This window comes from Hippichthys cyanospilos, chromosome 21 (assembly GCF_059441005.1).
Source record: "Hippichthys cyanospilos isolate Australia breed blue-spotted pipefish chromosome 21, RoL_Hcya_1.0, whole genome shotgun sequence".
NCBI classification, from domain to species: domain Eukaryota; kingdom Metazoa; phylum Chordata; class Actinopteri; order Syngnathiformes; family Syngnathidae; genus Hippichthys; species Hippichthys cyanospilos.
In genome coordinates, this window is record NC_142389.1 from 6,162,587 (window position 1) to 6,190,432 (window position 27,846).

Below are 27,846 nucleotides of genomic sequence, written 5' to 3' on the forward strand. Positions count from 1 at the left end.
CTATTCTCTCAGGTATGCGTGACAGTCTGGCCTGTGACTCCGGTTACTCAAATGACTACAGGTAAAGCAGGGAGACTCCACCCTGTTCTCAGGTTCCTTATAAAAGCTTACCCCGTTTCCGGCTCGGTCTTTTCAGGTGTTCATCTCGGGCGGACTCGAAATCGAACAAAGGTTGGTGGGAGATTCTTAACCTCAATATCACCTAATTATTCACAAGTTTGATACTCTGCCTTGAATGTTTTACATTGTAAAATGAGCTTCAAAACTCGTCACTTTGACAAAGCACTTAACATGAATGTTTTACGTTGTAAATTAAGCTTCGAAACTAGTCACTTTTACAAAGCAAAAAGTCTTGGATTAATTTAGGCGTCAAATCGAACTGATAAATTTGGGCATTATAGTTAATTTCATCCGCATGCGCGCCGCCGCCCGGCGCGCGCGCTCCCGCCACGACTCGGACGTGACAACATGGCGGCGGCGGCGCAACATGGAGGCCGACCGCGTGACTCGCCAAGGTGTGGCGCCTACCGTGAAACGACTTGAAAATCGACCGTGAATTAGTCAAGTTCGCGTTTCTTTATTGAGCCGAAATGTTCGGGCGGTTAAAAAATATCGTTATCTCCTCCAGTCACTCAAAATGGCCAAGGAGAAAACCCACATCAACATCGTGGTTATCGGCCACGTCGACTCCGGAAAGTCCACCACCACCGGCCACTTGATCTACAAATGTGGCGGCATCGACAAGAGAGCCATCGAGAAGTTCGAGAAGGAGGCCGCCGAGGTCGGTTGAACGCCCCCTCCCCCCTTCTTTTTCCTTGTACTTTTTCATTTCCTGGCTATGAGTGCCACCTACTGTTGTACCTTGCAAACTGCATCAGGGGTTCACAAATTTTAACGATGACGTAAATGTCACCGCCGCAAATAGATAACTAGGAAAAAATGACCTCAAAGTCTCAAAGAAAGCTAATGTAAAGTAATGTAATCGTTTACTGTAGCATATAACGACTAGTTTTGTACCGAAAGTAATTGATTACTTTGCATACTTTAATACTAAAAGTAATGTATGCCTTTACTACATTAGTAGGTATTTTCACGCTAAAGTGATTATCAACATCCATGATTTATTGTTAAAGTAGTTATATCTTAAGTATGAGATGATTTTAATACTTTATTAACCAAAAGTAATCAATTACTGCATTAAGTATCAGCCATTTTAGACCCTCCTTTAGCCAAGCCTTTGAGTTATTTGTGGGAGAAAAAAATATAAATAAGTACATGTATTAAATGTCTGGGTTATTACCAAAAAAGTAATAAAAATACGTCTTTGGGATTGGATGCGTTAATGTAATAGTCCCTAGAAATGAATCAGAATGAACAGATGCTTTGCACTGAATTAAGTGCAAAGATAGTTACAATAACTAATAATAACAATAACTTAAACTAAGTTTGTTCACAAGTGTACAAGTTATTGTTCTAAAGTACCTAGTACCAATTACTTAATGCACGAAATGCCAGCTATTTTTACAGCCGCTCTTGGCCAAACATTTGAAAAAAAAAAAAAAGGCATATGGATTGAATGAGCTCATGCCACAATGATCCCAAGAAATGAACCAGAAATTAAACTGAAATTAAACGTGTTCACAATGTGTCGTAAATGTGACAACATAAATATATACTGCATTTTTTTTTTCATGGCATAGATGGGCAAGGGCTCGTTCAAGTACGCCTGGGTGCTGGACAAGCTGAAAGCCGAACGGGAGCGCGGCATCACCATCGACATCGCGCTGTGGAAGTTCGAGACTGAGAAGTTCTACGTCACTGTCATCGACGCCCCCGGACATCGCGACTTCATCAAGAACATGATCACTGGAACCTCTCAGGTTCTTAAATTAAAAAAAATAAAAAACAATATATATATATATATATATATATATATATATATATATATATATATATATATATATATATATATATATATATATATATATATATACATTAGAGTTATATTAGAGTAATGGATTTCTGTTGGTTGATTTACATCAGGCCCTTATTGATTACTTTGTGTAATTAAGTGATTAGTTTAGGTACAATAGTAATCAATTACTCGAGGGTTAATACTAACACTGATTATTTTAGTGTTTGATTATTTTAGACCTACTCTGAGCCAAATAATTGGACAAAAAAAGTATAGTCATTCAGAATCATGAGCGACTGTGATGTCATTTCCTGTTAACGGCAAGTGACAAAATGGCCGCCCCCGGATGGATTAGAAAAAAGTGCACCACATACATGTGCAATATTGATTTTCAAAAGTTTTATGTATGGCACATGACAGCCATGTTGGATTTGTGTGAATTCCAGGCCGACTGCGCCGTGCTGGTGGTCGCGGCCGGCGTGGGCGAGTTTGAGGCCGGTATCTCCAAAAACGGGCAGACCCGTGAGCACGCCCTGTTGGCCTTCACCCTGGGCGTCAAGCAGCTCATCGTCGGAGTCAACAAGATGGACTCCACCGAGCCCCCGTACAGCGAAGCCCGCTACGAGGAAATCAAGAAGGAAATCTCCGCCTTCATCAAGAAGATCGGATACAACCCCGCCGCCGTCCCCTTCGTCCCAATCTCGGGCTGGCACGGAGACAACATGCTGGAGGCCAGTTCCAAGGTGAGCGGCGGCCCGGTTTGGAAACAAAAAAGCGCTTTGTATTCCTGCCACCTGGGGGCAATGTTTCCCACATGTTTGCATGACAAAAGCCTCTGCTTTTCTCACCCTAATATATTATTTACCAGTGTGAAATAACGTTGTGTTTCTCACGTATTTATTTTAGTTTATTGTTATTTTTTTCCAAGTACCAAATATATATGCAGGAAATCTATTCCACAGTGGGGTGCACCAATGAAATCACGGTATTTATTTAAATAACTAAAAATAACAAACTTCAGGTTTATTATTCTTTTCAAATACTGTCCAAAATAGTACAAGCACAACATCACTGTTAATTGTAAAAGATTAGCATCACTATTAATCATAAAACATTTCAAGTTTTCGATGTATTGAAAAAAAAATCAGCTCATTTTTCTTCTCTACATTTTTCAAATAGAATGGAAAGATTTAAACGGCATCAGCTTTTTTATTTGTTGTTGTTTTCTGTCTATTTTCACCCTTGTGCAATATTTTTTGCCAATCCTTTGATCTTTAGACTATTATAGACATCTAACATAAAAAATAAAGCATGAAAAGAAGCCACCGGGGAGCTGAAATTTCAATTCACGGCCGGGTCAAGAAGTATGTGATTTCTAAGAGGTGCTTGTCTCTGTAGATGCCCTGGTTCAAGGGCTGGAAGATTGAGCGCAAGGAGGGCAATGCCAACGGCACCACCCTGTACCAAGCTCTGGATTCCATCCTCCCCCCTTCACGTCCCGTCGAAAAGGCCCTCCGTCTGCCCCTGCAGGATGTCTACAAAATTGGAGGTAAGAATTGATCGGATTTTTTACATTTCCAATCATGGTTCGAGTTACAATCGGATAAAGGATAGCGTGGCTAATTTACCGTTTTGTCCAGGTATTGGAACAGTGCCCGTGGGCCGCGTGGAAACTGGCGTCATGAAGCCCGGCATGGTCGTCACCTTTGCTCCCACCAACCTGACCACTGAGGTCAAATCTGTGGAGATGCACCACGAGTCTCTCTCCGAGGCCTTGCCCGGCGACAACGTCGGCTTCAATATCAAGAACGTGTCCATCAAGGAGATCCGTCGCGGTTACGTGGCCGGCGACAGCAAGAATGACCCGCCCAAACAAGCGGCCAGCTTCAATGCGCAGGTGCGCATCTTGTATTGTGTTCGGACTTTACATAACCTTGTTAGCGGAGGTGGGCGGTCCTTCAGTTCTTGCGTCACATCATCCGGTTTCATAAACTCAAATGCATGCTGTACACAGTCTTGCTAAACGCATTCATTGTACAGGCCTAACGTAAAAAGCAATGTTGAGGAAGTGTTATGAAATTCTTTTCCTTTTAAAATATGATTTGAATGATTAAATCGCTTGCACATACAGTAGTTATGCAAAGCATTCTGGGATGCAGGCAAGGAGGTCAGGGCATTCAAGGAACAAATGGGCATGTCATTACTCTGATTTCTTAGCCAGGAATGCACAATAGAAGTTTTTTGGCAATGGAAATGCTGACAGAGGTGCGGGAAGTGATGTGTAGAGTGTGTTTTACTTGTCTGGCAGAGTGACGATTACAGCTGGGGTAAACTTTCCAAAAAATCGTACCAACGACAACAGGAAGGGGGCCCACATTCGGACGAGACTGTAAATGACGGGCTTTTAAATATGATTTGAATGAATAAACCGATTGCACATACGGTTGCTTTGCAAAGCATTCTGGGATGCGGGCAAAGACGTGATAGCATTCCAGTAACCAATGGACATGTCACAATTTGACACTATTACGCTCATAAAATATGTTGTTGTTGTTTTGTTTTTTGTTTTTTTTCCAGGTCATTATTCTGAACCACCCAGGCCAAATTAACCCCGGTTATGCCCCCGTGCTGGACTGCCACACGGCTCACATCGCCTGCAAGTTCACCGAGCTCATCGAGAAGATCGATCGTCGTTCCGGCAAGAAGCTTGAGGACAGCCCCAAGTTTGTCAAATCCGGAGACGCCGCCATTGTCCACATGGTCCCCCAGAAGCCCATGGTGGTCGAGCCCTTCTCTGCTTACGCTCCCCTTGGTGAGACCTCTTCCAAGAAACCCGGAATTTAAAACACCATTGTGTGGCTGTCAAATTTCTAACCGTCCTCCCTCGATGTTCTCCCAGGTCGCTTTGCCGTGCGTGATATGAGGCAAACGGTGGCCGTCGGTGTTATCAAGTCGGTGGATAAGACCGACACCTCCGGGAAGGTCACCAAGTCGGCACAGAAGGCAAACAAGAAATGAATCGTCGTCATGCTGCGTATGCAACAGAAAGTCGCCAGCTTGTTTTCTCATCTCATCAAGGACTGGCTGCTGCTCATTAAAACCCACTGGAAAAGTGTCAGGAGGAAAGGAAGACGCATTTTCATTTTTGCGATGAATGCAATTTTACTGTTACATTGAAGTCAGAAAAATAAACAGCTGATGTGTGACCAAATCAAGTTTGTCTTTTTTTTTTTAACTCATTAGCATGTAGAATCAATTGCACCCTGTTGACAAGTGTATGAATCTCTAATTATATTTCTGTTATTCAGCATCTGTGGGACCATTGAAAGTCGCTATATCAATCTAAGAAACTGCTAAAGCTAGGTTGTTAAAGCTAACGTTCAACAAGGATCCATCTACTGAGTGCACAACGTGAGATCTAAAAATCAATTGAAGCACAGTGATTTTTCTTTATTTTAAAGCATATTTGGCCAAAACTGGAGTGGACTGACTTGGAATTTGAGGGTCAAGTTTCAAGTCCTGCTGCTGACAAATGTGTGTAACGGCAACTTTGTTGACGAAGAATATGTCGTTCTGTACTCATGTAGAGACACCCTTGAGCAAATTATGGAAAAGTGACATTTATACAAAATGGAAAGCATGATACTACTGACGTTATTAGATTAATGATAAATGAACCCCACATTTTCAGTGTAAGAAAATATAAGTTTAATATAATATAAGTTTTTTTGTTTTGTTTTGTTTTGTTTTTTAGCGGAACATTATTTCAGGTTGCGATCTATGGTCAGACTGTTTTCCGTGTTGCACGCGTATATTGTACACACTAATGTAACCACTATACAGTATTTTTTACCGGAAGTGATACGTTCTCTTCTATCGATCCAACATGGCAGTTTGTGGATGTAAAACGGTAGATATGCAATTAAGTTCTTTCACATTAATTGTTATGATATCAGAACAAATAATTATACAAGTATTGATTCACGAAAACAATCGATGAGTACTTATGTTTTTTTTTTAATGGGACAGATTTTACCCCACCATCTATTGTCGGACAGTTTTCGAGGGGCACCTGCCTATAAATGGCCTTCGCCGGAAGTGATACGTCCTCTTCTAGCGATCCAACATGGCGGTGAGTAGCACATCATCCCATACCACTTTACCATTCCGAAGACGCCTTTGAAATCCGCAAACATCGGAGTTGCCGATGCTTATGAACGACCGTTCCGCCCGCGGATAATTAGACAATTTCATCTTCTAAATACCTCATATCGTATTGCTCGGATTATGGATATTAGTCGCCCGGAAATATGGAAAGTTGCTAAAGCTAACATGCTAGTCGCCGGAAAATTGAAGTCTGGACGTCGTTACTCGTAAACCAGAAGACTTCATGTTTTTTTTACGATTTTCAATATCGGGTTTACAGTCTTGACTTGTATTTGTAGTTTGACTTCAATGCCCCTTCTTAATTCCATGTATTAAATTTGTTAGGACTGAATGGTGAAAGCAACAGTGGGAATATGTACGGGCATGTTCTCGACTGGTTGCCAACCATACCAATGAGACAAACACATGCTTCGCTTTAGGACATATTTTAAAACACGCATCAAAAAAAAAATAAAAAACACTGTGTGAAGTTTGACTGTTCATTCGCAGTTGAAGCGGTTTTGTGTCATGACTGTTACAAATGTTTTGACAGAAATGCTGTCACTGTCCTCTTGCTTCAAATGTGTCCATTCTTGTTTGTCAGGACCAGGGTGAGAAGAAGGAGAACCCCATGAGGGAGCTTCGCATTCGCAAATTATGCCTGAACATCTGCGTGGGTGAGAGCGGCGACAGGCTGACAAGAGCTGCCAAAGTGCTGGAGCAGCTTACAGGACAGACCCCCGTCTTCTCCAAGGGTAAGCGGTCTGACCGCCAAAGCAAAAATATTTTGAGAATCGGCTCAGTTGGTCGAGTTTAAATTGTTTTTTGGTTTTCTTTTTTTGAAGCTCGCTACACCGTCAGATCGTTCGGCATCCGCAGAAACGAGAAGATCGCCGTCCACTGCACTGTGCGCGGCGCCAAAGCCGAGGAGATCTTGGAGAAAGGACTCAGGGTGTGTTTGATTGTGTGCAAGAGAAGCAATGAGATCATATAATGATAAAATGCACGCCATCTGAAGCGCAACCTCTCTTGGATGCCGCTTTAGATGCCTCGCGGCCACTGACATTTATTTTGAAAAACGTCAGACTGTGTTTCAGATAAACAAATATTTAATTGTTTCATCTAATCTGCTTGCCTAACAAGACTAAAAATCCCAAATGTTAATTTAGGGGTATAAAAGGTTATCATATCAGTGACCACACAAAAAATTGATCTGGAATCAGCAAATTATAGTCCTTAGTTTTGCATCTGCTTTTTTTTTAACCTGCTTCAGTTCAAAATGTTTTAATACAGATGTGTAATTTTTGTGGTGCGTCAGACTATTATTTTTATTTTCATATTTTTTCGTTTAAGATCATAGAATAATCTTTATTAGTTTGGTATAGTTTGATTTTCCAAAATACTCCTTAATTCTTGCCAGTGCGTTGCTTTATTTTCACCTTTTTAGGCGGCAATGTTTTTTTTGTTTTGCTTTGATAATGTTGGACAAATTCATACTGTGTAAACGGTGCTTGATGCAATATCCAAATAGCAAATTGAGCAGAAAGCCCAATTTAGCAGACTTAATAAAACACATATGTTGTTCCAACCCTTAACAACATACACAAAGTGGTTCCCTGGCTCACCGGAAATTTTCCTGGTACTCCAGATGGATTTTTTTCTGCTAATTTACACCTTGATTTGAATTTGACCAGGTGTTGCTGAGTGTCACCACTTTTAAAGAAATCCATCCGCTAATCCCACTCAACCAAAACAAATAATTGAGAAAGTCCTTTAATCTTATAGGTCCCATGTACCAAATCAGCTTTTATCAATGCGATGCATGCAATTTATATTTTTAGAAAGCCACCGCGGTGAAAGTAATTTTATGACTGTGGCGCAGGTGCGCGAGTACGAGCTGAGAAAGAACAACTTCTCCGACACGGGAAACTTCGGCTTCGGCATCCAGGAGCACATCGACCTGGGCATCAAGTACGACCCCAGCATCGGCATCTACGGACTCGACTTCTACGTGGTACGTGACCCGGACGCGTCCTTGCCCCTTTTCGACTCGGCTCGGCTATTACCGTGACGGGAATATCGCGTTCAGGTTCTGGGCCGACCCGGTTTCAGCATCGCGGATAAGAAGCGGAAACGCGGCCGCATCGGTTTCAGGCACCGCATCCGCAAAGAGGAGTCCATGCGCTGGTTCCAGCAAAAAGTCAGTGCCACGCAGCGCTCTTTGAATACAATTTGCCGGATGATTAGTAACGCCCGGCCCGGTTTTGTCTTGTCGTCTCGTTTCAGTACGAGGGCATCATCCTCCCCGGCAAGTAAAAAGGACCACCTTTGGCGTCTTTGTAAGAAAGTAATAAAAAAAGAGAAAAGAATATAGACGGGTCCTGTCCTTATTTGAAATGCGTTTATTTCTGCGTTACTGCGTGTTTTGAGGACAAAAATGGTACGAATGTGCAAGATGTATAACTCATTCAATCCCACGTGATTTAAAAAAAAAAATGGTATTTCGCTATAGGAGGGTCTAAAAATTGCTTGTAGTAGGTAATTGATTACTTTGGGTAGTAACGTAATCAACTATTGAGGTTTTCAAGGACTAAAGCAGTCTTTCTTATATAGTGGGACGCCCCCCCCCAGGGGTGGTGCATGGATGTCCCCAGGGAAAGGGCTTTGTTTTTGCCATGTGAAGTGGAATTGCAAGTAAAAAAAAAAAAAAAGTCTCAGGCACCTGTTTTATGGCTGTAAAAAAGTTATTGAAAGTTGATTAATGTTGCTTTTTTAATGTTAAAGTATACAGTCTGAGGTATAATCAACTTTTATCGATAATAATCAACTAATTTCCCAACATGCCCTAGTAAAGAAGCCACATTTTTGTCCAGTTTGGCTTTTATTCAGTGAAACTCCAAAACAACATGACAGTAATCAGAAACGAGGGACATGAATTAGCCTCATTTTTTTCCTGATAGCGTTGGCATCTCACCGGCACACTGAAGTTGCATGTCAAAATTATTTTAATGACATGATTTCTTGGTCTTTTGTTTTCGGTACATAAACGTTTCAGTTTCAAATTTAGTCTGCTGTGTTGACGGCAACATGCAGATCTTTTTTTTTTTTTTTTTGTCTTTAATGTTTCTTATCCCTTTAAGGGACAATCCACTTAGCCTTTTCAGCTAGTACTTTGTCTAAACTAAATGATACCTTTTAAAATAATTTTCCACTCGACTCAAAACGACATCTTTTCTTAAGGCTCAGCAAACGACCAATCGCGACTCACTCTGTTGGTCATGTGACATTCACCATTTGTTTTGTGATTGGTCGTTTCCTGAGCAACATGTCTATGTGATGTTATCATTTGATAAGTGGAAAAATGTTTTAAATGATTTTAATAGTACACGAAACACAATGATTTAATTATAGACAAATTAATTCAAGTATTTAGTGTTGAAAATGGATAAATAAGTGGACTGTCCTTTTAAGGGCTCTATTGACTTCAGACACAACAACACGAGTGACTTTGTTGTCGTTGGCCCATCGCCTCCTAATTGGTTGGAAACGTTCCAAGCGCTTCCAACTCTTCTTCCCGTTTCGCCCTTCGTCATCCTCGCTTCAGCTTTCTGCCTCCTCGCTCTCGGGAGATTCCCGCTCCAAAAAAAATACGTCTGGTTTTCATCCCTCATGAGAACGTTCCGGACCCCGCAAGTGCTCCTCCTCCATTCATCCTTTTTACTTTTAAAAAGAGAATTAACATTTACATACTGTTTACCACTATTATGTGTTTAGTTTACTTTTTTTTTACTTGTATATATTTCTGAATGTAATTGATTTTTCCTGCATTTATCCGGATTGTTTTAGTTTGTACTGCAGGACCTTCAGACTATAATTTTGCCACATTTTATGACTGATTTCCCATAATTTGAGCCACTGAGAACTGGTAGGACGACTTCCAGTTTTAGCATTTAAGTAGTTTTTTCACCTAACTGAATCCAAGATGCAGTTTCAATTTTGACCTATAGAGAGCAGTCTACTGCGCTTCACTTTTAAGGGTAAAAGGCCAACTCCCCTATTCCAAGATGGCTGCCCTGTGACGCCACTTGCGGAAAGTAATTCTGAAATTGAGAAATTGAAATTGTTGTTCTTTCAGCCAAACCAAATGACATGAAGAGGATCCGTACCTAAACTGCAAGTAAACATGCAAGTAAAATGATTCTTGTGTTAATTGCCCAGAATGGTTAGTCTACTCTAGATCTTAGTGGCTCATCTCTGTAATATTTGCCTCTCTGACAGTTTATTTTAAACAGATTAGAAGCATTCACTGCCATTGACGGCTATAGACGTGAAATCTGTTTTAACCGGGTTGGCTCATTAGGCTAGTTTCTCTCTCCAATTCAACCCCAAATTGTTTTCAGCGCTGATTTGAGTTAGCAACGAATATGGCGTTGGGTATAATTGCTGGGCCGGATGTCCTCGGCGGGCGTCGGCTTTACGCCGTGACGCTTTGCGGCGCCGTGCTGCCCTCCCGGCTGCGGTTTTTCCCGGCCTGCTGCGGTTCCTCGTTGGCCGGCATGTTGCGGTGTTGCTGTCGGCGCGGGGCGTGGCGGGGCGGCAGGGCCAGCGCGCAGCACGACACCCCCACCGTGGGTTCGGGCAGGTCTTCGGCGCGTTCCCAGGCATCTGTGGCCGGGCAGTAGGTCTGGACGGCGGCCTTGTAGCGCTTCTCCGCCTCGTTCCATCCGCCCAGCAGGTAGAGCTTTTCGGGCCCCAGGGCGGACAGGCCGGCCGTGCTCACCCCCAGGGGGAGCGGGGCGGCGCGACTCCACGCGCCCTCGCCCTCGGGGGAGAACACCTCCACTGCCAGGACGTCCACCCGTTCGCCGCCGGGCCCCAGCTGGCTGCCGCCCACCACGTAGACCTTGCCGCCCAGCGTGGCGGAGCAGTGCCAGCCGCGAGGCATCTCCATGGGGGGCTTCTCGGTCCAGGCGTCGGCCTCCACGCCGTAGCAGGCGACTGAGCGGGAGTAGGCGCAGTTGACGTAGCCGCCCGTCACAAGGATGTCGCCCGAGGGCAGCGTGGCGCTGGAGTGGCAGCAGCGCGGCACCTCCATGGGGGCGCGCATCTGCCAGGCGTTGGCCGAGGGGAGGTAGCTCTCCACCGTGGCCAGCAGGCCCTCCACGTTACGGCCGCCCGTGGCGAACAGGCGCCCCCCGCTGGCCGACAGCGAGAAGTGCGTGCGACGTTGACGCATGTTGGCCAGGTGCAACCACGTGTTGAAGCGCGGATCGTATCTGCGGGCGCCCACACAAAACGCCTCATTATCCTATGTGATACTCTTGATTACAAAAAAAGATTGGCACGTTTTCCTGACGTTAAGGTGAGAATTCTGGTAAGTCAGACTTCTAAGATAATACATTTTGTGACATTTTATATATATATATATATATATATAATTAAAGAAGAAAAGAGAATGGCACTATTGTATAACAGGAATATAGCCATATTTTGTGGGGAATTCATAATTTGAGACCAAAAATATTACTTGAATATATTTTACAGAAAATTTGCAATCCAGTATTTAAGTGCATACATAAAATAAATCTAAAAAAAATAAAAAGTACAATTTTTGTAAAACAAATATGACATTCCTTCTTGAGAAAAAGACAATATTCTAAGAATATATTTGTTAAATAGAAAGTGTGCACGCTTTTTACATGAATAAATCATCTTATATACTGCGTATGTATATGAATATGTGTGGTCTGTGTTTTATATAGTTCCATTAACTGTATGTCTATAACATACATAAATGTAGTTGTGTGTTTTAGTGTGTCACCTGCTTAGAGTGCTGACTGCGTGCTTGGCCTGGTTGCGTGCGTCGTTCTGGTCCTCTCCGCCCGCCACGTACAGGAAGCCGTCCATGACCGCCACGCACTGGTTGAAGCTCTTGGCCGGCAGCTGCGTCAGGTGACGCCAGGCCGCGCTCCCCTCGCGGGGTTCCCGCCACAGCACCTGCACAATGGGCCGGGGTCAAAGGTCAAGGCGGGACTCCCAGAAAGGAAACGGACAGACGTCTCCGGACAGACCTCGCGGCTAAGGGCGCGTTCGGTGAGGGCTGGCCGCCCGCCCACGGCGATGATGGTGTGCTGGCTGGCCCGGACCTGCGTGCGGCGCGACTGAAGGGCGTTCTGCCGGTGGGGCAGCAGGTGGTAGTTCATGGCGTCCACCAGCAGCCGGTGGCACTGCGGGTCCTGCATCATTCGCGGAACCGTCTGGACCTGGCTCACCAGCTCACCCGCCGGGATGGTCTCCAGCCGCACGTGGGCCAGAAGCGCCGCGGCGTGGGATCCACGCGATGCCTCAAAGTCCAGCCACTTGGTCGCCAGCTAGGAAAAACAGGTCAGCTTTGCTTAACCAATTTATTAGAACATAATACACAGTACCAATTTTATATTTACGTGTATAATGGCAATGTTATATATACAAAGCGTATATAAAACGCAAATGTTTACGGCAGCTCGGCAGTATTCTCTCCCTTGGAACATGAACTTTGGCACCCTCTGTTGGTGATTTTAATAATGCAGGAAGCCGGTCAGGTTTCACACGGCAGAGCAGCAGCTGCTCTCACTTCTGATTTCACACTTGGATGAAAATAGACGCAAGGCCGCTGAAGGATGTGGGAAATTTCTCCCCCATTAGAGCCCGAGCTCGAGTTTAGAATTTTTGGGGCCGCTCTGGACTCTACACAGTCACGTTCTATTATGACAAGGTGACAGCCACGTGCATGTGGCCCCTGTTATTACAATAATAATTTTGATTTCGATACAAAGTAGTTTTAACATCATATTTAAATCCAAAGAAAATCCTTGCACTTAGTAAAATTGCTAGGTAACTGTTACTCAGTAATTGTAATTAAATAAATGTTTTTTTAGCAAAATAACTTAAAATAAAATAGGAAACATGAAAGTTAAAAAAAAAATGGTTATAAAAAACTTGCTGCAACATTACAACTTTACTCTGGGTTAATTAAAGGTACAAAACGGTGGCAGGTGTGTTCTGACTCTCGTTAACAGGTTCAAATGCAATTGGTTCTGAACTCAGTCAAAACTGATCTGCTTTATTTATTTATTTGTTTTCTTATTTTTTGTAATTCAGCAATAACATTTGCATTAACAAATTTATATATATATATATATATATATATATATATATATATATATATATATATTATTAACACAGGCATATACATTTTATAAGCCTTTTTTTAGACTGATACCAGTGACAGTCACTGAGACCACTAGTACTTTTGATACACGAAAATGTATCATAAAAAAGCAATAAGAAGGCATTTAAAAAAAAAATCCAGGTTAACCTTATGGATATTAATGTAGCAATAGTTAAACATACAAATTGTGATGGCATTGTAGCATTTTCCTTAAACGTTTTGTTCCGTAAAACTGCTCTAAAAGATTGCTTGATAATTGTATCAGGTGCCATCGCTAGCACCCATGTCTTTCAGTAATTCTGTTTTTTCTTAAATTAAAAGTGAGCAGGGTAGAAAACAAACGCAACATTTCCCAGCCCGAAATGATCTTTCCGCGTCGGAATACCTGAAAGGCGACGACCTCGGAGGGCAGCGCCAGCGAATCATCCTGAAGGAAGGCGCAGATCTGCTCCAGCGTCAGCTGCGTGAAGAGCGGCGTGTCGGCGAACTGCACAAAGTTGTCCAGCACGTAGCGGCGGGCGGCCTCGCGCACCGCCGCCAGCTCGTAGGCGGCGGCGATGTTCCACACGTAAACGCACGTCTGCACATTGAGCTCGGCCAGCAGGAAATCGCCGCACATCTTGAGCAGCTGCGGGATCCGCAACAGCGCCGCCGCCGACACCGTGCAGCCGATGGTGTACAGCGACATGTGGACCCGGCCCAGGTAAGCGAACGTGATCACGTTGGCCAGGCCTGGGGGCGGGGTCAATAATAAAAATCACAACCTTGTGGATATTAATGTAGCTATGGTAAAACATACAAATTGTGATAGCAAAATGAAGCCTCGTGAACCACTTTTGATATTTTTCGGTTCACTAGATGGCACTGCTGCTTCAAAGATGCAGTGCAAATCAAATACATGCACACAGGATTTTTAGACCCCTTAACTCATTCAATGGTATGAACGCGAATTCTCGTCTTTTAAAATAGCAAAAACAATAATACAATTCTAGTCAAATATGTTTTTTATGGAGAAGAGCTGTCACCCTTGACTAATGCTTACCTAATATAAGCCAAAATAAAAACTGTAGTGATAAATGTGACCATTGGATGGGAGTGTTTCCACATTTATAGTTATTAACTACATGCAATTCAAAGTAAGGAATGAAAATCAATCTTTCATATGTTACCGCTCATATTTACATAGATATAGTACACAATATTCTGTTGGCCTTGAAAGACGAGTGAAAATGCTAAAATTCCTGGCCCTCTTGAGGTTTCCTTTTCCAATAACTCTTGGCACTGAAAGAGTTAATCTCAGCCAGTTGTGAGTTTTAAAGGCACATTTTTTTTTATTTATTTATTTTTTTTAATTAAAATGTGCTATTTCATAAAAATCTGACTACCTGTCACTCCGGGCCAGGCCATTGAAAATTTTCTGACTACACCTGTTGGCTCCAGTTCATTCTATAGGGACCCCTGCTGGATTGGAGGGTTAGTGCAGTTGTAGAAAATGTTAGAGAGGACTCCACCTTTTTTATCCCACAATCAAAAACGACAAATTGTTGTTCATTTTGGATACGGCTTTGGTCATACCAAGAGGTGAGAGCGAGGGTAGCTCCAGACGTTTCATGTCAGGATCTTTGGCCAGAATTTCCCTGAAATACTGACTGATGGATGAAATCACCAGCTTGTGGACGTCAAAGGATTTGGTCTTGCAGCTCAACTCTAGATCGGTCAAGAACCTAATGAGGAGAAGAGTTTATTTGCACAGGGGTATTAAGTTATATATTCGGATCCTGTCTTACTTCTCCTGGCGCATCTTGCTGAGCTCCTCCAGCATGGCGTTGCCGTGCAACGGGCGCGTGAGCTCACTGCCCAGCCCCAGGCCACGTTCTCCGGGCTTGATGACGGGCGGCGGCAGGGGCAAATTGAGGCTATTGAGCTGGGCGATGTCCAGCGCCGCCATTTGCTCGATCTTCTTGGCGGCGCTCTCCACCACTACCACCACGCCGCCGTCACGCCGCTCCACCTTCAGGGTCGGCGAGGGGGTCTCCGACGGGACCTGGGCCAGGGCATCCGAAGCGGCTTTTTTGGGGCGCTGGGCCTTCTTCTTAGGGGCCATCTCACTTCCTGTCGTTCACGAACGAGATTTTGAACTTTCGGTCTTATCCTGAACCAAGTTTTCTTTCTTTCTTTCGTTCTTCTGTTTCAGACTTTGGGACACAACACTCTGCACCTACAAACATAGAAAAACACAAATGAGCAAGGTTAGCATTAGCAACCTCCTTTTTTTTTTCTTCTGATGACAACAGCTGTGTCCCACTCCTGCCTCGCTGCAGATATTTCTGAGCGTCTGACATTATTTCCATGCCGCCGCTTGAAAAAAAGGACACGGCCAACAGCTGTCGACCAGCACTACCGGGTCACCCTTCCGTCCTGTCCCTTCCCGTCTCGTCTTGTCCATGTGTGGCTCCTCTGAGCTGAGCTATTTCAAATGACACCCCAACTCGAGGGGGGCTAATGAGCTCATGCTGCCGTCGCCTCCATTTGAGCAGCTCGGATCATGTTCCCATTTGTGCTGATATCATAGGAAAGTGTTGGCTCACCGTTAGTTTGTTTACGTCAGCCATTACGCTAGAATGGAAGCTAACAAGTTAAGCTACACAATGCTAGTTTGCCGTCATGCATCGTTAGTCTAATCGTTATGTTCTGGGTGGTGTTTTACTTGGTGTCGAGGTTTTTGTTGGGTTTTGATTTGTCTTTTCACATTCTGAGTTGTTTGGTCTTTTGTTCATGTTAGTTCATGTTTCTGCTTCCCTTGTTGTTGGGCAATCAGCCCCCTGTTCCGATTGTATCTTGTCCAGGTGCTTCTTGTTGTCTTGTCTGTTTTGAGTGTACAGTATTTAGTTTCCTGTTACCTTTCAGGTCTTGCCGGGTCGTTGTAGACGTTGCGTCAGTTGTTGCTGAAACTTTGAGCTTGTTGGTCGTTTTGATATTATTTTTTTTCTGAGCGCAACCTACCTTCAAGCTTTCCTGCATTTTGGGTCCACAACCTCCCCCCACCTCACCCGCACTGCTGAATCACGACAATAATAGCATAATTCTTTATGGAAATGTTGCCACACTGCTAGTTTGTTCACGTCAGCCATTATGCTAGAATGGAAGCTAACAAATAAAGCTACAGAACGCTAAATCACGTCATGTATCATTAGCCTAATAATAGCATAATTTTTCTTCATATTCTTCTCAAATGACAAATACCAATGTGCGAACTCCAAAAGGTTTTTTTGTTTTTCTAAATGTTACTATTATAAAGCAGCCAAAATGCTGAAATTTATTCTCTCCATCAATGTTAACTGTAACTCACATTTCTTAGGATTGTGTTTACATCTGGCTAACTAGCATAGCGCATCAAAGAAAATAAATAAAAATAATCTTAATACAATGATTAAGTACAACCAGTGGAGGAACAAGTGCTTTAAAAGGGGCTCACAACTGGGGCAAAAATCAACTTATAACATGGATTTAAAAATACACTTGGGGCCCACCTCTAAGATGTGAATGTTAGCGAGTTGGTTGGCTAGCTAGTTTTAGCTGATTCTTTAGCTAGGCGAGTGGTTCTCAACTTTTTGCAATGATCTACTTTCATTTGTAATATTTTCTCAGCCAAGTACCACCTAACCAGCACAAAGCATTTTTGATTCACACAAACAAACACAAGTACATTTGTAAAGCAACACCAGGCATGTTTTATAGAGTAACATTATCTGTTTTATTTGCAGCTCCATCTCCCTGTAAATTGCGTCACTGAGAGCACATATTTGAATGAAACTTTACAGAATGAAAGCATACAAGATATTGCCAAGGAATCACTATAACACACTTGGCAATATGTTTCTTCCTGTTCCAATTAATTGTCTCTTATTTTGATAACTGAAATGTACTGTTCAAATTACATTTGCTGATATCTGCAGAAACCTGTTAAATTGCTGTGTATCCCCTTAAAGTGCTTATATACTCATAGGGGTACTCGTATTGACCCAGTTGAGAACCATTCTTATGAGAATTACATTTTCTATTTGTTAACCCATCTATGGCCTTTGATAGGCAACTTGGAGTAAAATTTGTAGTCTTCCCACAAACCTTTACACTTTGATTACGATAAAGCTCCGCAGCACAGAACAAGGCCACTGTGCCAGCATGATGAAAATTGAATCAACGTAAATAAGAGTGAATTTACCTTCCTCTCCTGTTTGCTTGAATTCTTCACCCTTTTTTTTCCTCGCAGTTGCTTTGTTGATGTTCTCACTGATTCCTCGCCACTCTGTCCACCTGTCATTCACCCTCGGTGCTGTGTTGTGTCTGTATGTGTTGGTCCATGTGGAAGAGTCCAAACTACTCTTGTGACGTAGGCGTCACCCCGCGCAAACACATGCTCTGCCTCCCCGAGAGCACATCAAACCACCTCCATGTCCAAATAGAGGCACCCACAGCAGCCACCCTGCCAGAAATAACCCATAAGAGGCCCTCTCTGTCCACACAACAGCCAGAGCCCTTCAAGCTCGAGTGATTTGAGAGTTCAAAATAAAAATTCCGATGACTGTGGGGAAAAAAATGTTTAAAAAAAATGGAAAGTGAAATTCACATGTCATTGTTTTACTTTAAATTCCTTTTTGGTCCATTCTGCTCAAAATAAAGATTCTCTCACGGATGTGGCTATGCTGCCACCAAGTGGCCAAGCAATGTTACTGTTTAGCGTAAAAACAAAAATGAATTTAACGTCAAGATTATGAAAAAAATATATATACTATCGAATTGTTGAATTCTCTGGTAACTTCGAGCACATATAAATATAAAAATCTGACACTCTTGTTGACGTATTCAGGTGAAGGGGTTTAGCTGCTGTGACGTATTTCCGGTTTACATGAAGCGCCTGTATAATTTTAAGGGTTAATCTTGAATCGGGGTTTGTAAAGAATATGTATTTGAGTCTTTCACAGTCTTTAATTCCATTTTTTATTATAAAATTGCAACATCTGTGTTTGAAACGCCGCGTTGACGTAGCGGAAACTTTGCCTCCCCGTTGCCTTTGCGATGAAGTCGCTTCCGGGGAAAGCATTTGCCAGCAGTAAACATGGCGGAGAAGCTGCTGGAAACAGTGGACAGACTTCAGTCCCGGCTTATGGAAAGCCCGGAGCCGCGAAAGGTAACACTGTGCCAATGTGAGTGGGGGGTTCGGTAAAGTGTTTAACATGGCCCTTCCCCACCACGAGGCCGTTTGTCATCAGAACCCCGAACGCTGCGGAGGCCTCGGCAGGTCCCGATGAGTAGCGTCGGGTCTCAAGCGATGCGTTCACAACGTCCGGATTGTTGCGCTTTCTTGTGATCATACTTCAGTATACAGGCATCTATTAAAAATTACATTATTGTGGTACATGCATGAATAATGTAAGAAACAGATTTGCGTTCTCAAAAGTCAGCTGTAATGTTTTCTTATGTTTACATTCAAAATTTGCTATCTGAAACTGACACCCCTTTTGTTTACGGTTTATTTTTGTTCTCTTATAGTACTCAAAATGTCCATTTTACGCATCCCGTACGCAGAAGAAGGCGTTTTGATCATTTAAAAAATGTATCTGTTATATTTGTTGTGTAATTCTGACACATGGATTTCCTTGAGTTCTCTTCATAATTTTTCTTATTACTATCCGGTAACCCACTCTACTATTACGCAGACCGCGTATGACTGCAACCTAACGCCGATTTTACGCTATTTTTATGAGACCTTTCGAAGAAATTGAAGTTTCTCTACGATGTCAACAAACCTATTGTTCAGATGACACAAAGTTGTTTAAATTCCCATGCCGCCTAAACGCATCGTTTGAAACGTCACGATACATGAGAGAGGTTTTTAAACTTTGCCTATTTACATTTGGAAAAAAAACCGCAACTGGTTCGAGCAATAAGACTGTTACGGTTCACGCACATGCTTGTTTTATTCACACAATTCCCTTCACGAACGTTTAATTTGATGTCGGAACCAAAGTGGACCATTTGTAGGCCATTGTAGCCGCTAGCAGAACAGCTAACATACGGTGATATTCCGTTTCCCAACAAGCAACAGAAAACAATGTCGACTTCAAAATTTGGACCGGTTATGTTTGTTTCTATAAAGCGGAAAAAAACAAAAGAAACAAAAACAGAAGTATTTGACATTCCCTTTGTTAATACATAAATGTTTTTTTTTTTTTTAATCAAATCAAACCAGACACCTTTCCTAGCTGCAAAGTAACACAATAAGCAAAACGAGGATTTGGGCTTCTGCTTTTGTCTCAGTCCAGTTGTGAAATCTGCACCGAAATCACGAAGACGACATTTAAAAATAGCTGCCTGTGTTTGTATTATGCAGATACCTGTTAATTACATATTTATTACAAAAATTAAAATCAACGCAGCTTGAGGCTTTCAATTGCAATCCAGTAATTTGTAAAGGTTTTCTGTGTCTTTTTTTTTTTTGGTCTTAGCTCCTCAATACCCTCAAAAGACTCGGCGAACTGCCGATGACTGTCGACATCCTGGTGGTGAGTTCGACCCCGCGTGTTGGCATTGTGTTTTCATCTCGCTTTGGATTTCAGGCAACCTTTTGTGCTCGCTAGGAAACCGGGGTGGGAAAAACTGTGAACTCCTTCCGGAAACATGAAGTAGCTGCCGAGGCGGCGAGAAACTTGGTGGCCAAGTGGAAGAAACTGGTCCCGCAGTCGGTTGACAGGTACATTAGTTGTAGATGAGGACACACACACGCAAAAAATAGAAGCATGAATTGGGTGAATATGCATCAAAATGTCAAACGCAGCATCAGGAGCAACTAGGGGTTCAGCGACTTGCTCAAGGACACTTCGACATGGTCATGATGGTCGGGGGATCGAACCCATAGTCTCCCAGCTGGGAGACGACCACTCTACCACGGAGCCATGCCGCTTCAATGTTTAGTATATAAATATAACGAAAAAACAAATATCACACCGTCATTACCTGGCTTTTTACCATCCACACCAATCTTGTCGCGAATGTATTTTTTCGTATCTGCCACTGGCCGTTTAAAAGAATATGGCGGGCCACAAATTGCCCCAGGCCCATAGTTTGGACACGGCTGTATAATGTGTCCCTAAAAACTGCCGCGTTATGTTTCATTTTATTTGATTTTTTCATTTATCAACAGTCGGAGCATCAACAGTCACGCAAAAGAGGCCTCGCGGTCACATTCTCGAAGTGCCGATGTCCATAGACGCCAGCGTGAGCCCTCCCCCGAGGAAGAGGAGAATACCTACGCCGAAGAGGAGGAAGAAGAACGAGGCTATCGCAGCAACTACTCCCCGTCGCCACCCCAGCACCAGGACTATAGCCCCCAGCGGCCTGCGAGCGACCGGTCCGACAAGTACGACAGCCCCGAGCCGGAACCCGAGCCCAGCCCCCCTCCTCCCCCTCCCCGTCAGCCGCCGCCTCCCCGCAAAGACGGCAAACACGGCAAGTCCAGCAGAGCAGACAAAAAACCCCAACACCACCATCACGGCGACCACTCGGACGGCGGCAGGGACAGCGAGGCCAGGTTGCGCCACCTGCCCACCAGCCGCGGCGACGGAAAGAAGCGCAACGCCGACCGGGAACGCAGCCCGCCCGCCAAACCCGCCAAGCGCGGGAGGAAGTCAGACGGGAGCAAGCGGGAGGAGGCCAAGAAGAGGGGAGATGAAGGTGAGTGCAAAGATTCCATCTTAGGTGTATTTTTATAAAGTTTGTCGTGCTTGGTTAAAGGAAGGTCTAAAAAGGCTGTTGCTAAATGTGTCAATATGTGCAACAAAAAATCCAAATTTTAACCCTAACAACAAAAAGATTCAGTTGGAGTAATTAGGACTTATACCAACCCAAATACTCGTCTTCTGAGTAGTCCTATACTGATATCAAGTACAGATACCACTAATAATTTTTATACACAAAATCCCCCCCATAAAATGACATTTTAAAGAAAACCTTATATATTCCAATTTAGCACTTTTTTAAAGGCAAGTTTTCTCCACGTCTAATTGTTAATATAAATTTTCAAAATTATTTGATTGTAAAACTGCTTCAGGAACGCGGCTATTGGCACCTGCTGCATGTACCGATACCTTGAAATAAAACCCGATACCGATACGAAATTCAATTGAAAAAGTTCCTTGTTTTTTCACATGAAAATTTCCAGCTCATTCATATCACTTTTGGATTCCAATAATCTCCTTGTTGCCAAATTTCCACACTTTTTGCAAAATTCCCAAATTCAAGCATGTTCACATATATATCCACGGCCGTAGCCAGAATTTTTTTCTGTGGGTTGGCCAGGAACAGACCTCACCACCGGGTGGCGTTAGTGCATCTGAGCGTCATTCTTTACTATGCCATCTACTGTCAAGTATTCACGAAATACTCGAAAATAATACATTTATTGTATACATTTCAATATGCAGTTCATAAAAATAAATTGCAACGTATCACTTTTCACAACTCTCTGCACTTTGAGGTAATATTTGAATATTATTACAATATTTTATTATATTTATTATTGTTATTGATAATTTCATTACTTTTCAAATACAATTCATAGCCTTAAAGGGACAGTGTGTAAGATTTAGACCGTTTTTCATTAAAAATGAATAAATGAAATGATTATAAATGTGAAAAACTTGCTAATGTGTTCTTAATGACCAAGAGTGTGGTTTAAATATAATCATAGGCTTAGTTATCACTAAATGATATGACGTGGGGGGTGGCACTTCTCCGGAGGCGGCCATGTTTGTTATAGCTACGGAGAAGGCTGTCCGTAATGAAAAACGATCTAAATCTTGCACATTTAAAACACATTTTGTCGAGTAAAAATGACATCACGTACTCAATGGTCAAGTCGCATGAATGCAAAGATTGCTCAAATAAATTTGGGTCCGGTGAAAGGGCGGACGCAAGCACACAAGGTGTCGCCCGGCAGCGAGGAGGACAACGACGACTTTGAGACGCCCACCATGTCCTTCGAGTCCTTCCTCACGTACGACGCCCCCACGTCTTCCGTTAAGAAGAAGAAGAAGAAGAGCGCGACGGCCGCCTCGTCCTCGCGCGCCCGCCCTTCTCGCTCGTCCTCCTCGGCCGCGACTCCGACCAAGCCGGCAAAGACGTCTTCCCATCGCGACGCTCAGCCCGCGGCCTCCTCGTCTTCGTCTTCGTCCTCGTCCGCCAAAGGGAGCAAAGCCAACGGCGTGCAGAGCACAAAGAGATCTCGTTCGGACTCTTCTTCGACCGTGCTGGAAAAACGCAAAAGGGTATGCGGTAGGATTTCGCCACCATATGGCCAAAAAAGACATTTGTCCACATTTTGTCTGGACGCAGGTGGTGGAGCCCGTCCCGTCGCTTCCGGAAATCCCGCTGCCGGCCATCCAGCCCGATTACAGACCGCTGCCCTCCATTGACATCACGCCGCTCTCGCCTCAGAGGCGGAAAGGTAAGCCCAAACAAGGAACATCAATTATTAAAGTGGGGGTGTCCAAACTACGGCACGGGGGCCATTTGAGGCATATGGGAAACTTGCTCTCTATATTATAAATTATTAACTATAGCGAGCAGGTGACGACACTGTTTCAGGGGTGTCCCCATCCAATATTGATATCGGTCTGATATCAGCCAACACAAATGATATCGAATGATACCTATCGTCATTCTAAATGTCAGATTATTATTTTCTCAGTTATTTCTCAGTGCTTTTTCAAAATTTTGTTTATTTAATTAAAATGCAGTACATTCTCATGTCTGGGACGATGGATGTGTAGTATTTTCTCATAACTTCTGTTGCTGACTGTCGTTCTTTGTTTGACTGGTCAAGTTTCTTATAACATTTCAACAAAAAAGACATGTATCATTACTGGTGATATCATATTGGATCGGTATTGGTATCGAATAGTACTTAAGACTGCAATACTGGTATTGTGTCGGAACAACTGCTGAAAGTATGTGTGACTCCCTCCTTTTTCAGGTCCCGTTTTCAACGACGAAGAAGACGCCGGCTTCACGGGCAAGCGCTTCAACTCCAAGATGGTGGTCTACTCGGGATCCAAGACCGCCTACCTGCCCCGGATGATGACGCTCTACGAGCAGTGCATCCGCGTGCTGCAGAATAACATCGACTGTGAGCTCACTTGGTTTATTTTTTTTTTCTTTTGTATTCCATCCCATAAATTTGCGGACTATTTTCCTTCTTCTTCAGCTATCGATGAAGTGGGAGGCGTCCCTTTTGAGATCCTGGGACCGGTCTTGGAGCGCTGCACCCCGGAACAGCTGTACCGCATCGAACAGAGCAATCAGGTCTCGCGCGTAATCAGATTCGTGCTTTTGTAATATGTCTTATATGAATTGAAATGGATTTTTTTCAGTAAGTTAATGGCTGGTTAAACTGGATCTTTGACGCGTATGGCCGTCAATGGCGGTGAATGAGTTCAAATGAGTTTTTCTTTCATTAGTAGCTGCGTGATATTTTTGTTTTACAAATTGTGAATCAGTCTGGAGTAAACAAGCACATACCTGATGCTTAAATGTTCTGGTAACCGCATTGCATCGTGGGATGCGGCGGCCATGTTGGCTTCGCCGTTTCCATGGTGAACATAAACATTGCCATGCAGCGGCGCGGCGTGAGGGACGGTTCGTTAAGATGCAAGGAGGACAAAGGGATTTACAGGGAAACCATCCACCTGGAAGTCACGCTAACGCTAACCCGAGCGAGCTCTCCAGTCCCGGCTGCAGGTGGAAACTGGACAGAACTTCTCCGTCGGTGCGGTTAGCACTCGCCGGCTGGGAAGGTTTTGCCAAAAATCAATTACAGCCGCACTTGTGTTGCGCAACTATGCTAAAAAAATAGTTGACTAGTATTATTTTTAGCGATGCTAGGTGCCATTTTTTTTTTTTTACCAATACCAGTACGTATACACTGATATCTACAATAAACACAGATATCTACAATTACTGATACTTGGAGTATTTTTGATGCACAAAAGTTCGCCAAAAAAGCAAAAAAAGACCAGGAATTGTGGAGATTAAGGTCAGACTTTGAATATGATATTTGACGTATATGGCTGTCCAGTTCACGTTTATATCCGTCAGTGGCAGTAAATGAGTAAATGATATGTCATTGCTTTCTTTAGAGGGGAATTTTTTTGGGATCAAAAGCTCTGGTCATGTCATTTTGAGCAAAAATACAAAGAGACCACGCAATGTGTGAATCACACGATCAATGAAGATTGAACCAAGACTATTAAAACTCTGAAAAGCAGTTCGAGCATATTAAATATGGAAAACAAATGTCAAAACAAGACAATAATGCGAGTTGCAAAACGCCGTGCTTTTCAGTGGTTCACCGAGGACTCCAACGAGCTGTGGATGCGCCACTGTCAGCGCGACTTCAAACGGGAGACGCCCCAGGAGTACGAAACCTGGCGGGAGTTGTACCTGCGGCTGCACGACGAGCGGGAGGCGCGCCTGCGCCGCCTCACGCAAAACATCAGCATGGCGCATGCCAACAAGCCCAAAGGTGGGGGGGGGGTCACTATCTATATATATAAATATAGTTGCGCTTCATGTTCCAATTAATTTGCTCTTAATTTGAAAAGAAAAAAATATGCTTCATTGAATTTGTTAGTAATGTGTAAAATCCTGTTAAAATAAAATGTCATGAGTGTGTCCTTCCTTTGTTTGGCAGAGCGACAAGTCAAGATGGCGTACGTCAACTCCGTGGCCAAGCCGCCTCGAGACGTCCGCCGCCGGCAAGAAAAATTTGGGACCACCAACGGTTCTTCGGCGGCCTCCGTCGTCGCCTCCACGCCCATCAAGTCAGTGACACATCCAAAAAAAAGCAAAAATGTCTGGGGGGTTTTTTGTACCTGAGTCCAGCTTGCCTGATTTTGACGAACGGCCCATACAGAGATCCGATTTGATACCAAATTGATGCATTAAGGACAGCAAAAGTAAAGGGTTCTGTAGAAAAATTGTAAAAATGCGACAAAAGCAAAAGTAACTTTATATATTTATGAAATTGAGATTGATTAGAATATTATGACTTTTGAAGACTTGCATTATGGGAGTCCAGGCTAAGCCAATCATCGAAGTCATTGAAAGGCTCGCAAATGCCTTAAGTTGGCCGCTGGCACCTCCTAGTGGTTTTGGGGTGTCAACACAAGAATTTTTATTTGTGCCCTGTTCGCGAGTTGCTGTTGAAAGAATTAATGCAAAAATCAGGAGAAATGTATGATAACATTGGGTTTCAAGATGTCCAAAATTGACAATATTTTGAATGGTCGTAAATGAGCCCGAGCATTTACAATAGACGATATGAATCAAAATTCCATTTTTACTGACTTGTCAGTGAATACCTTCTTTTTTTCCTCAATCATTCCAGAATAAGACCCGTCAGCACCGACTACTCGAGCGAGTCCGGTCAGTCGTCGTCCTCGTCCGTCCTCAACCCGTCTCCCGGATCGTCGCGGTCCTTGGCATCAAGCGCAGGAACCTTGAGTGGGGGACACGCCTCCCGGGAAAAGCCGCAAGGCAAAAGTAAGTCAAATCATTTTCAAATATTGCCTGCGGTGTCGTTCAACCTCTCATTATTATTCTTATATTTTTTTTTCTTTCAGAAATCGCCCCCATGATGGCCAAAACTATCAAAGCTTTCAAGAACAGATTCTCCCGCCGATAAATCTTTTTAATTGAACCCTTTTATCTCGACGTGGATAATGAAGCTTCGTGATACATTTTGACTCTTCAAGACGGCGCTCTTTGTTTAATCAAGGGGAATTCAGCACATTTCCATTGCATTCATCTTTAAACCCGGAGCACCATCTGGAGGAGTGAAAAAATATTACAAGTGCTTCATGAAGCTTCATTTTCCTATGAATACTTTTATCCAAGGCGGTGTCCTTAAAACACATTTCCCACTAAACCCGAACAACGGAACTTCATTTGAGCTTTTTTTTTTTGTCTAATGTATTTAAACGACACAGCTGTGTCAGCGTGGAAACAAAATGTTTTTTTAGGAAGCAAATGCACAAACTTGCACCAGACATGCGGGACGAAAAAAAAAAAAGAATTTTTCACCACAATATACGCACAAAATAGTCATTTGTGGCCATGAAGTAAGAAATTTTCACATTAAGTAATAATTTGTGACAACAAATAGGTACAAACTTTGCACATATGACTTGTTTTTATTCCTGGACATCCAGTCAAGCAAATGTAACGCACTCTAGGAATTGTACAAGTGCGCTCCGTTTGTTTACATGTTCACAAATTACTATTACATGCAAAATATTATTTTGTGCCCACATGTGAGTACTTTTTTCCCCTTGTCATGTCTGAAGCTCTCGACATACATTTTAAAGAAAAAATATAGGGAATTTTGGTGACGTGTCCCAAGAAATACGCCTTAGATGAAATCACGACCGTCTTTTTAAAACGAGTCACGAAGCTTATGCCGATCGCTCTCAAATAACACAATTCAGCGTGTTTTTTTTGGGGGGGGGGACTCGAAAGGATCAACCAGCTGCTCTTTTGAAAGTCTTCTTTACTGCTGTCCAACTGTGTTTTGCGTGCTTGCGTCCTGTGTGTAAATATCCCAACTTTCTCTGCTTCACTGTGACAAACCAAGAAGATGAGGAAAATAACTCACCCTGAGCTTCTTTTAAGAAATGTATTTATGACACTATTAATGATGTAGACCCCCATCCCCCCCGGCTCATTTTGGCGCGCAAAAAGGAAAGATGGAAAACCTGTAATTTTATTAGATTTTAATAAATGTTCTATGGTCTGTTTTTTTTTGTTTGGTTTTTTTTTTTTTAAATAAATTTGACTTTTTCGCCCAAGCTGCGCTCAATTGTTTTCGTGTTATTTTATTTAGGCTATTACATTATTTATTACATTTATTACAATATTTATTACATTTACAATTAGCTAGATATTCACTTGCCATGTTACAGGAAGTGGAATGTAATAATAGAGGAGTCATGATAATCATTAATGATTTTTTGTGTGCATGCATGTTTTTTAACTTGTGTTTTCGCCTCTCACTTACACCAGCAACTTCATATTTTTCTACAGTATTACAATTTATTGGTCGTGGTATATTATAAATCTATTAATATGATGAATATATGTAGATAATAGTTAATAGTTTATTCGTGTTAAGGTAAAGTTGTAATCATGAAAAAAACACTAGAAACATTATTTTGTTGCGTTGTCAATAAAAAAAAAAAAATACATGTAGATTATTACCATTGATTATAATATTAACATTTATGAATAAATAAAACCAACTTGATGCCCGATGTTTTATCATATTATAAATGTACTACATTAATAATTGTACTGCGTTGTCAGTAGTAAAAAATTAAATTTCTTTGTTTCTTTGTTAAATTTCTTGGTTCGTTTTATTTCTTTGTTGTAATCTGTCATGGTTCCTAAATGACGTTAAAAATACGAAGAAAAGCTTACAATCTTAGGCTCATGTAATGAAATGTTTCATTAATAACTATAACAT

The 27,846-nt window shown here is 42.7% G+C and overlaps 4 protein-coding genes across 4 annotated transcripts; 3 read left to right on the plus strand and 1 right to left on the minus strand.

Annotated features, from left to right (window-relative positions):
- The first annotated feature begins 81 nt into the window (after positions 1-81).
- Positions 82-5,126, plus strand: LOC148406356 (elongation factor 1-alpha-like). The gene is made up of 8 exons (XM_088405590.1): positions 82-171; positions 629-781; positions 1,701-1,880; positions 2,362-2,658; positions 3,314-3,464; positions 3,556-3,812; positions 4,493-4,727; positions 4,815-5,126. The coding sequence occupies exons 2-8, from the start codon at positions 638-640 to the stop codon at positions 4,931-4,933; spliced, it is 1,383 nt and encodes a 460-aa protein (XP_088261716.1). The 5' UTR covers positions 82-171; positions 629-637; the 3' UTR covers positions 4,934-5,126.
- An 847-nt stretch (positions 5,127-5,973) lies between these two features.
- rpl11 (ribosomal protein L11) lies at positions 5,974-8,432 on the plus strand. The gene is made up of 6 exons (XM_088404662.1): positions 5,974-6,047; positions 6,666-6,816; positions 6,907-7,013; positions 7,944-8,075; positions 8,151-8,261; positions 8,348-8,432. Exons 1-6 carry the CDS (start codon positions 6,042-6,044, stop codon positions 8,375-8,377), a joined length of 537 nt encoding a protein of 178 aa, XP_088260788.1. The 5' UTR covers positions 5,974-6,041; the 3' UTR covers positions 8,378-8,432.
- Positions 8,433-8,929: 497 nt separating this feature from the next.
- Positions 8,930-17,676, minus strand: klhl43 (kelch-like family member 43). Its single transcript, XM_088404660.1, has 7 exons — positions 17,494-17,676; positions 15,059-15,489; positions 14,847-14,995; positions 13,657-14,003; positions 12,133-12,432; positions 11,883-12,058; positions 8,930-11,337 (listed from the first exon to the last, which is right to left on the minus strand). The coding sequence occupies exons 2-7, from the start codon at positions 15,373-15,375 to the stop codon at positions 10,536-10,538; spliced, it is 2,091 nt and encodes a 696-aa protein (XP_088260786.1). The 5' UTR covers positions 15,376-15,489; positions 17,494-17,676; the 3' UTR covers positions 8,930-10,535.
- Positions 17,677-18,240: 564 nt separating this feature from the next.
- On the plus strand, positions 18,241-27,183 carry eloa (elongin A). The gene is made up of 12 exons (XM_088404661.1): positions 18,241-18,459; positions 19,778-19,834; positions 19,910-20,022; positions 20,473-21,002; positions 22,233-22,594; positions 22,662-22,773; positions 23,302-23,454; positions 23,533-23,630; positions 24,669-24,849; positions 25,018-25,147; positions 25,714-25,868; positions 25,949-27,183. Exons 1-12 carry the CDS (start codon positions 18,388-18,390, stop codon positions 26,008-26,010), a joined length of 2,025 nt encoding a protein of 674 aa, XP_088260787.1. The 5' UTR covers positions 18,241-18,387; the 3' UTR covers positions 26,011-27,183.
- Positions 27,184-27,846: the final 663 nt, after the last annotated feature.